At 43.0% G+C, this 11,045-nt stretch overlaps 1 protein-coding gene across 1 annotated transcript; it reads right to left on the reverse strand.

The window, feature by feature from the left end:
- Window positions 1-3,166: 3,166 nt before the first annotated feature.
- On the reverse strand, window positions 3,167-10,694 carry LOC140913614 (carbohydrate sulfotransferase 9-like). Its single transcript, XM_073350340.1, has 2 exons — window positions 10,517-10,694; window positions 3,167-4,011 (listed from the first exon to the last, which is right to left on the reverse strand). The coding sequence occupies exons 1-2, from the start codon at window positions 10,692-10,694 to the stop codon at window positions 3,167-3,169; spliced, it is 1,023 nt and encodes a 340-aa protein (XP_073206441.1).
- Window positions 10,695-11,045: the final 351 nt, after the last annotated feature.

Raw genomic sequence — 11,045 nt, forward strand, 5'->3', positions numbered from 1 at the left:
TCTGCAGGACTGCTGTTCCCATTCTCTGTGGAGCCTCAGCATCCATGAGATTGTACCCCTAGCCTCTCCTCTTTGATGGAAAGAGTTGTAGGAAGTCCATTAGATCAGTTTTGCAATGTTTCCTGGCCTTCCTATTCCTCTTGCAGGAAAAGCCCAACATAGCCCTATCTCTTTCCCCAGGAAATTAATAATTTTCAGCTCTTTAAGCTGGTTTAAAGGACCGTATAAGAAATCATTAAAATTACTATATGTCACACACCAGAGGGTGAGATTATGGTCACTAACATGGCCCGAGTGCACAGAGCAACAAAAACATTGTGTGAACAATATAACCCACAAATGTTATATTCAGTTTATAAAAAACCTTTGAAGTGTATTGCTTAGCAAAACACACAGGACTCCATTGTCACAAAAAGGGGACATGGATTTTGGGATAACATAGTCAACAAAATATGGAATTAGATTTTGTCTCAAATTGAAATATCGCTATTAGTTCAGGACATACAGAAATATGATTAAGGCCTCAATCCTACAATATGGCGGACTTCAGTGACTGCGCTTAGCCCCATTCACTTCAGTGGGATTGGGTGTAAGTACAGCACCCCACCCACATGTTGCATGGTGCAGGACTGGGGATCTAATTTTTTCACAGTTGAAATGGACCACCTATATAAAGATGTCTTCATTCCTATTGTATCAATACCACTGTCACGCTGTCTGGTATGGCCTACAACTGAAAGTGCCAATCTCAGGTCAGAAAACAGGGCGGACATGCCAAACTGGTGGTATATTCTATAATTAGATTTCACCAAGCCAGTAACACCAGTGCACCCCTGGATTACAATATTCATCTTACCATGGAGCCACAGACAGTCCCCTTAGGCTCTCCAACCCCTCTTTACCACCCCGACAAACTGGACTTTGACATGAAAGGTTATTAAAACCAAAAATCACCTCATCTTAGGTTATTCCCAACCCCAAGCAGTCAGTCACTAACCCCGGGTCAATGGATACTCTGGATCTCACACCAAAGACAACGTTGATGCCAATTTCTTTAGTATACTAACTAAAGGTTTATTAGCTAAGAAAAAGAAATGACAATTATGGAGAGGTTAAAGCAGGTAAAATATATTAACCGATTTGTAAGTCCAAAGAGATAGCAGAGATGTAGCAATCTGCTAGTTCTCCATAAGTCTCTCACCATTCCCCAAAGTTATTTTGGGGATCTCCATCTTTGCACCTGGAATGCTCCCTGTAAGTGTCCAAAACAGCTCAGACAAACAGGAAAGATCCCTGGGTTCATTATTATTCACAGAAGGCAATTAGGCCAGTGTTTTCACTCACAGCAAGGCTCTTTCTTTGTTGACTAAATGCAGACTTGAGCTATGTCTGCACTAGCATTTTTTTCAGTAAAACTTTTGTTGGTCAGAGGTGTGAAAAAAACCACACCTCTGTGCAATATAAGTTTCACTGACAAAAGTGCTGGTGTGGACATTGCTATGTTGGCAGGAGAGCGTCTCCCACTGGCATAGCTACCGCTGCTCATTGGGGGTGGTTTAATTATGCCGCGGGAGAGCTCTCTCCTGTTGTCATAGAGCAGCTACACGGGAGACCTTACAACGGCACAGCTGCAGCGGTACAGCTGTGCTGCTGTAAGGTCTGTAGTGCAGACATAGCCTAAGTCTGTGGATTTCCCATTGTCCAATACAATGACCCATGCTTTGAAGATAGCACTTTCTGAGATACTCCATTGTCATAATAGCACTGGTCCATTTCTCAGAGTCATACCTCTTAAAGTTAGTGTAATGCAGACCTTCTGGGGCTCAAATACCCATGAGAACATGTTCAACACTTTGCTGTGGGGTTTCACATTTCCTCGTGATGTCATAGTGAATGTTACAGAGTAGAAACGTTCCAATGAATGTCCAAATGTCCTTCTGCTGGTGGGGAGAGGGGGTGCTTGTTGTTGGTATTGCTTTTTTTATTTGCTTTGTTTTGTCCCTTGGGTTTTTTTAGAATAAAGTTAACAACCTCCTGGAAAGACACTTTCTCAGTAGCATTGTTGTTTTCCCTGAATGTGGCCCTTCTTTTATTTGCTAGAATGACACTACAGAATGGCTCAGAATGCAAACGCTTGTCTCTGTGGGCTGAGACCAACTGTTCCAGGGGATTGGAAGCAAACATCACATTCGTGTTATTATGCAGCAAGTCCACCTGCTGGGCAGAAGTGTAAGAACAGTTTATAAGTAGGTGTGTCCCTGTGTTCCCTGCAGGTGCCCCCATCTGCAGATTATAATGTCCTTCATTGTGTCTGTGCGTCTGGGAAATATGGTCAATGGTGCACCCTTTTCCATGCCTGAGATGGGTCAATACCACCCTTTTATAGCTTGCCAAGTGCCTTATACTTGTATAATCTAGAATGATTTTCCTGGTCACTTCTCTAGGAGAGAGGAGTTGGTTGGAGTTTTCATTCTGGATCAGACCATGGGCCAGATTCTGGTTCCAGCTACGACAGTGCAAAGAGTCTTCAAAGCTGCTGCACACTTTTTAGCTGAGCATTCCTATGACCAGGAGTGGGGGGAACCCAAGCTAGCACAATGCCAGCTTTGCTGCATCTACGCCAAATCGTTCCAACACCCACAAAGGTAGGGGAATTGATGGGGGTATGGTGAGAGCGCTGCTGTACTCTGGCAATTTCCAGAAGTGAATTTAGTGATGATTCTGTTTGGTGCACTGCACCTTTACATGTAAGACATCTGCCTGCGTGCCTGCCTGCCTGCTAGAGAATTCCCGTTGGAGGCTCCTACGTGGTTAGGGACACACACGCTGCTTTGTATTTTTTTATTAATTGAAAATCAAAACAATCTAGACTCAAAGTGGACACTCTGAAACATCTGTGCATGGAAAGACCATATTCCCCATCCTTCACCCCCATCATGCCAACGGACTCTGTAAATTTCCAATACATTCAAGGCAATCAGATCAGCAGAAGGAAAATATCATACAGGTGCAATGTTTCTCACATTGATTCAATAGAGGAGTGTGTACAACAAATAGCTTCATGAGCTACAAAACAATAAGTGCTTGACTGCTACCATCAACCACCTGTAATCATCTGTGTAGACAAGTTCATGTGATTTTGTAAGAATAAAAATGTCCCTCGTGTTCATACTGTATCAGTCTCGTAAAGGTTCATTTTCAAATCATAAGGATAGTTAAACAAAGTAAAATCCATCTGGTACAGCTTCTTGATCTTTTGAATTTGCTCTGCGCTCAGCTTTCTGAGATATTCGAGGGTGATATCATCACTAGTACGTTTCTCTGAGTCATACTTCTTAAAGTTAGGGTAGTGCATATCCTCTGGGGCTCCAATGTTCCTGAGAACATGTTCAGAATCTTGCTCCAAGGTCTCAAACTTCCCCATGATGTCATAGTGAATGTTGCAAGGATCACAGAGTAGAAACATTGGTTTCCAGTGAACATCCAAAAGTTCTTGGTTTTTTGTCAGAATAAAGTTAACAAACTCCTGGAAAGTCACCTTTTCAGTCGAATTTTTGTTTTTCCTGCACATGGCCTTGATCTCATTTGCCAAAGTGATACTATAGTATGGCTCAGAGTGCAGAAGTTTGTCTCTGTAAGCTGAAACCAACCGTTCCAGGGGATCTCTGGTGAACATCACTTTGGTGTAACTGGTCAGCAATTTCGCCTGATAGTCAGAAGGGTAAGAACTCAGCCTCTTTATCAGTGGGGTTTGGTGGATGAGATCATAGTGGACTTCATTAGCCTTTCTGCTCAGGTTCATTGTGAGGAGAAGGATGATTCTCTTCCAATTGGAGCAGCCCACCTTGGGCACCTCACAGTAGATGAACTTGTGATTATGCTCCACAAAGATCTGTCTTGCAACCGTATGTTTCAGTTTGCTTTGTGAATGAGAAAGGTTGTTCATCAGGCAGGTGGAGTTCAGAGTGTCTTTGCGATAGACTTGACCCATCAGCCAATCTTCCTTAGGAACTGAAAGAGAAGATGTGTGCAAGAAAGGAAGATAAACTATCAGTGTAAAGTAATTTTGCGGAATTCTCTTTTCATTCAGGAAATCATAGAACTAAAATTGCAGCTCAGGAGTAACATGAATCTCTAGTTCACTGTCACTTGTCTGCACTATTATAGGCATGCAACACAAGCTACCGTGATTATTAAAAGGCTTGTTAGAAGGAGAATCTGGGAAATGAATGGCAGGAGCAATATTCTTAGGGCGAATCCTGCCATGCATCTTCAAACACTTAGCTTCAGTGGCAAATGTGGCTTTTTGTGGCATTCTCTTCCCTACTCATGCCACAATAACTAAGAATCTGTCAGGCCAAGCCCCTCAGATATTTTATTTGTATTATTTGTACATGCACCCTCATTGTGCTACTTATTTTATATACTCCAAAAAGATGGTCACTGTTCCAAGAAACAAAAAATCCTTGTATTTATATATTCTTTACTTACTCATCATTTTTGTTTGCCACTTGTAGAATACCCCAGAAAGAAGACTTCCAAGAATGAAAATTAGGACAAGAAAAATGAACACCTTCTGGAGCACCTTGTCCACCATGTTTTCCCAGGAAAGAGAAGGATGTGGCCTTAGTGTAGGAAATCTGTCTTCCTAGCTTCAAGAAAATGAGAGACAGTTTATTATATGACTTTTGCTACAAAAATATCACATGCTACAAAGAGTATAAGAGGTCAGAGAGTCAGTGAGGTGCAGGAATGTGCTGTAGAAGGACATAAGAATGGCCCTACTGGGTCAGACCAAAGGTCCATCTAACCCAGTATCCTGTCTTCTGACAGTGGCCAATGCCAGGTGCCCCAGATGGAATGAACAGAACAGGTAATCATCAAGTGATCCATCCCCTGTCACCCATTCCCAGCTTCTGTCAAGCAGAGGCTAGGGACACCATTCCTGCCCATCCTGGCTATTAGTCTTTGATGGACCTATCCTCCATGAACTTATTTAGTTCTTTTTTGAACCCTGTTATGGTCTTGGCCTTCACAACATCCTCTGGCAAGGAGTTCCACAGGTTGACCATGCGTTGTGTGAAGAAATACTTCCTTTTATTTGTTTTAAACCTGCTGCCTATTAATTTCATTTGGTGACCCCTAGTTCTTGTGTTATGAGAAGTAGTAAACAACACTTCCTTATCTACTTTCTCTACACAAGTCATGGTTTTATAGACCTCAATCATATCTCCGTTTAGCCGTCTCTTTTCCAAGCTGAAAAGTCCCAGTCTTATTAATCTCTCCTCATATGGAAGCTGTTCCATACCTCTAATCATTTTTGTTGCCCTTTTCTGAACCTTTTCCAATTCCAATATATATATATAGGAATTGGAAAAGGTTCAGAAAAGGGCAACAAAAATTATTAGAAATATATATATATATATTTAATGTTTATTTAATTTAATGTTTATAAATGCAAAGTAATGCACATTGGAAAGCATCATCTATCTTCTGTCCTATTATCTATCCCTTTCTTAATTATTCCCAGCATTCTGTTCGCTTTTTTGACTGCCGCTGCACATTGAGTGGTATCCACACTATCCACAATCCACAATGACTCCAAGATCTCTTTCTTAAGTGGTAACAGCTAATTTAGACCCCATCATTTTATACGTATAGTTGTGTTTATGCTTTCCAATGTGCATTACTTTGCATTTATCAACATTAAATTTCATCTGCCATTTTATCGCCCAGTCACCCAGTTTTGTGAGATCCTTTTGTAGCTCTTCACGGTCTGCTTGGGTCTTAACTATCTTTAGTAATTTTGTACCATCTGCAAATTTTGCCACTTCACTGTTTACCCCTTTTTCCAGATCATTTATGAATATGTTGAATAGGACTGGTTCCAGAACAGACCCCTGCGGGACACCACTATTTACCTCTCTCCATTCTGAAAACTGACCATTTATACCTACCCTTTGTTTCCTATCTTTTAACCAGTTACCAATCCATGAGAGCACCTTCCCTCTTATCCCATAGCAGCTTACTTTGCGCAAAAGCCTTTGGTGAGGGACCTAGTCAAAGGCTTTCTGAAAATCTAAGTACACTATACCCCCTTGGTCCACATGCTTGTTGACCCCCTCAAAGAATTCTAGTAGATTGGTGACGCATGATTTTCCTTTACTAAAACCATGTTGACTCTTCCTCAACAAATTATGTTCATCTATATGTCTGACAATATTGTTCTTTATTATAGTTTTGTTGGGAACACTGGGGCATGGCCACTAGGTAACACGAGGGGATGGAAGACCACGAGTGTCGATGAAGCCCCCTCGCACTAGGCCCCGGTGTCCTTGCCCCTCCCCCTCCTGTCTGGAGGCACTCGCAGCAGCTCTGTGTGCTAGGCCCAAGTGTCCTTGGCCCCCCCGCCTGGAGGCACACACAGCAGTTATGCTGAGAATCTGCAACAGTATGTTGCAGAGTCAGACTGCCTGAAACTAAGCAAGGCCAAACAGGGGAGATATGGAAGAACAATGCTGAATAAAGCAGCTTTATGTATAGTTTAACAAATGATACAGAGAACTAGCTGGGAACTGGATTGGCTGGCTATATGGATACTTGGAGCAGCTTGCTATTGGATAAGTATGCTGGAAAAAAGGATGTATAAAAGCCTGTGTAACTTCCTGCTCTGTTGTGCAGGATTTGAGATTTTATTCTCCCTGTACCTTTTTGCAGCTGCAAATAAACTTTTCTGCTTCTCCACCCCGTTGTGATTATTGGGTGTAGCACACCGGGTAACGAACCACTCAAGCTGTTGTTCAGCCTCTCGGCACTGGGTGCCGGCAACAGTTTCAACCAGTTTGCCCTGAAATCAGGCTTACAGGCCTGTAATTGCCGGGATCACCTCTGGAGCCCTTTTTAAAAGTTGGCATCACATTAGCTATCCTCCAGACATCTGGTACAGAAGCTGATTTAAATGATAGGTTACAGACTACAGTTAGTAGTTCTGCAATTTCACATTTGAGTTCCTTCAGCACTCTTGGTGAATACCATCTGGTCCTGGTGACTTATTGCTGTTTAATTTATCAGTTTATTCCAAAACCTCCTCTAATGATACTTCAATCTGGAACAGTTCCTCAGATCTGTCACCTAATAAGAATGGCTCAGGTTTGGGAATCTCCCTCACATCCTCAGCCATGAAGACAGATGCAAAGAATTGTTAGTTTCTCCGCAATGGCCTTGTCGTCTTTGAGTGCTCCTTTAGCACCTCAATTGTCCAGTGGCCCCACTGGTTGTTTAGCCGGCTTCCTGCTTCTGATGCACTTAAAAAAAAATTGCTATTATTTTTTGAATCTTTGGCTAACTGTTCCTCAAATTCTTTTTTGGTCTTCCTAACTGTATTTTTATACTTCATTTGCCAGCGTTTATGCTCCTTTCTATTTTCCTCACTAGGATTTTACTTCCACTTTTTAAAGGATGCCTTTTTGCCTCTCATGGCTTCTTTTACTTTGTTGTTTAGCCACGGTGGCTCTTTTTTGGTTCTCTTACTATGTTTTCTAAGTTAAACCTCTATTATGGTGTCTTTAAAAAGTTTCCACGCAGCTCGCAGAGATTTCACTTTTGGCATTGCACCCTTTAATTTCTGTTTAACTAACCTCCTCGTTTTTGTGTACTTCCCCTTTCTGAAATTAAATGCTACAATGTTGGGCCGCTGTGGTGTTTTTCCTGCCACAGGGATGTTAAATTTAATTATATTATGGTCACTATTACCAAGCGGTCCAGCTATATGCACCTTTTGGACAAGATCCTGTGCTCCACTTAGGAATAAATCAAGACTTGCCCTCTCCTCTGGCGAGTTCCAAGACCAGCTGCTCCACAACACAGTCATCTAAGGTGTCAAGAAACTTTATCTCTGCATCCTGTCCTGAGGTGCCATGTACCCAGTCAATATGGGGATAATTGAAAGCCACCATTATTATTATTGAGTTTTTTATTTTAATAGCCTCTCTAATCTCCCTGAGCATTTCACAGTTACTATCACCATCCTGGTCAGGTTGTTGGTAATATATCCCTACCACTATATTCTTATTATTAGAGCATGGAATTTCTATCCATAGAGATTCTATGGTACAGTTTGATTCATTTACGATTTTTACTTCATTTGATTCTACCCTTTCTTTCACATATAATGCCACTCCCCCACCAGCATGACCTGGTGGCTAGTTATTCTAACCAATATATATTACCATATATATTTCTGTGACAAAAATACCTCATGAGCTGGTGTGCCAGGTCCAACCTCCCCTCCAGATGGCACGGACTTCCCCATCCCAAAGTAAATCTGGACCCACGCTCCCTCACACCTGCTGTATAGTCCATGCAGTGCTGGAAAGTTCCACATACACCGATGATGATCTTTGGCCATGTCTACATTACAAACTGTGGTCAAAACAAGTCAGTCAGGGTATAGCTGCTGCAGTTAGTATATCACTCATGTGCGTGCATACTTGGCTGCTTCCATTGGCACGTCGAATACTCACCAGGAATGCTTGTGTCAAAGCAAAGTGCGGTGCACCGGGGATAGGTACCTGAGTGTACCATCCATCATTCTCTGGTGAAAGCCCTTCTGGAGAATTTTCCCAATGTGTTGTGGGGCACATATGAGTCACGCAGGAGGGGCTGGGAGCAAGGGGTTAAGTTCCCAGCATGCAACTTTCTGCATCCCATAATGCCATCCCTATCCCATAATTTTTGCACCTCTTTTAAAAATCTCATAAACATATGAAGCTCTTATCGCTGTCGGCCATCTCTGACAAAATCATGAGCCCACACAGCTCTGCACTATTGTCAAGAACATTGCAAACAGAGGACAAATGATCCTCCAGTATTTGCAGAGGCCCAGGAAGTACCACAACAACGGCGGACATGACAATTTCTGTGATGATAGTTTTCTAATCAACATAGCAAAAAACAATTCAAGGTTATTGACATTCCTAGAGCAGCTGCAGACAGGGTAGCACCGCTTCTGGGCCTGAGGAGGAAATACTGATTGGTGGGATCATTTTGAAATGCAGATTTGGGATGATGAGCAGTGGCTGCAGGACTTTAGGAAGCACAAGCCCGCATTCCTGGATCTTTCTGCTGAGCTCACCCAGCAGAACGAGATCTGCACTCACTGCGGAGAAGTGAGTGGTGATCGCACAGTGGCTGCTTCCAGCACCGCATTGCTGCCAGTCAGTGAGAAATCATTTTGGTGTTGGAAAAGCCACAGTGGGGGGCCATTGTCATGCAACTGTGCAGGCCATGAATCATATCCTACTATGCAGGACTGTGACTCTCTGCAATGTGCAGGACAACATTGACGGATTTGCAGCTAAGTGGTTCCCAAACTGTTGTCGAGCAATAAATGATCTGCACATCCCTATTTCGGCACCAGCCCACCTTGTCAGAGAGTAAATCAACACAAAGGGCTACTTTTCCATGGTTATGCAAGTGTGGGTGGAGCACCAGGGATGCTTCACTGGTATCAACATTGCCTGGTCAAGGAGGGTGCACTGGCTACCTTGACAACTCAAGGATTCAACTACCGGCTTCACAGGGGCAGAACGACAGTTGAATCTGCTTTTGGGAGCTTGAAGGGATGCTGGCAGCATTTATTCACTAGATTAGATCTCAGTGAGAAAAATATCCCAATGGTTATAGCTGCCTCTTGTGTCCTGCATAATCTCTGTGAGGCAAAGGGTGAAAAGTTGCTGACAGGATGGAGGGGGAGCAGCTGTCTGCTGGCTTTGGACAGACTCAAGGGCCACTGGAAGAGTTCCACGTGGAAGTAGCTGCTGAGTGAGGCCTTGGAAGAGCACTTCAATGGTCTGCACAGTAACGTGCCATGCTGGACTGTGCTCTACCTGGCCCTGAAGCATTGGGCGTTGCTAGGAATTGTGTAGTGCTTGGTGTATATTTATGAATAGCACACTGTCTTTTAATGAACTTATGAATTATGCAGTGCTCACTGTACATTTATAATTGTTACACTGTGTTTGATACTCAACCTATGAGTTTTGTGGACCTGTACAATTACAAGTAGTGGGTGCTTTGAATAGCACTAGGCATTCTGCAGTATGTGTTATGAAGTAATAAAGATTAATTTATTTCCAATAAATAAAAATGGATTGCATATCCAAAACAATGCAAAAATAATGTGCAATTAAAAAACAAACTTATAAAATTAATTCACGGAACTCTACAATTAAAACAGTACAAAACATTCGTACCCATTTCAATCCATGCTGCCCAACATACCTGACCTGTGAGAGCCAGAGCTGGTGTAGCGAAGCAGAGGTTTTCTTTACTGTCCCCTGGTGTGGCGTGTTAGGGATAGGGCTGCAGCCCCTGATGCCATGTAGAATGTGGAGGGGAGTGAGGAGCTGCTGAAATGGAGTTCTCCATTGACCACAAAGGGAAGTGAGCTCCATTGAACCTGTAGGTCAACAAGAGTCTGCAGCATCTGGAACTGCTGCCTGAGAAGCCTCATTACATCCTGGTGCATCTCTCTCTCCTTCTTCTGCTGGGACACCTGGGCCTTTGTCCAGGCTGTCTGCTATATTCCAGGCCTTCTGTTCACAGTCCGATGCAGCACTGGCTTGCAGGATTTCAGTGAACATGTTCCTGCTAGTCTGCTTCTTTCTCCTCCTCGTTAGGGTCAGGTGTGCCATGGCTGTGGAGGGGGGCACCCCTCAAGGCCACAATGATAGCAGCTACGGATAAAACAGACAGGTGTATTATTGTATTTACAGTCACAGCAGTAAGCGAAAGATAAGTTAAATTTCAGAACTCCCTTCCCTTATTCACATTAAAAAAGACACACTTATTGACACTTCAGCATTGGAGTGCCGCTGCACAGCACTACCAAGAACAAGGAGGGGGCAGTAAATGAGGAGGGATTTATGCATAAAACACCACCATTTTCAGCCCCTCTTTCCATGGGTACGAGTACAGGGAATCGCACTGAATACTGGCATCATTTCCCACAGGCGGTGGTGATTTTAGCTGAGATCTCACTCCTG

This window comes from Lepidochelys kempii, chromosome 6, assembly GCF_965140265.1.
Source record: "Lepidochelys kempii isolate rLepKem1 chromosome 6, rLepKem1.hap2, whole genome shotgun sequence".
Lineage (NCBI taxonomy): Eukaryota > Metazoa > Chordata > Testudines > Cheloniidae > Lepidochelys > Lepidochelys kempii.

Bases quoted from the DNA above. Each gene is read 5' to 3' on its own strand.
- LOC140913614 (XM_073350340.1), bottom strand. From the start codon at position 10,694: ATGGCACACCTGACCCTAACGAGGAGGAGAAAGAAGCAGACTAGCAGG. The intron at 4,012-10,516 runs GTAATGAGGCTT...CTTCTCTTTCAG, and splicing joins AGAGAGAGATGCACCAGGAT to TTCCTAAGGAAGATTGGCTG.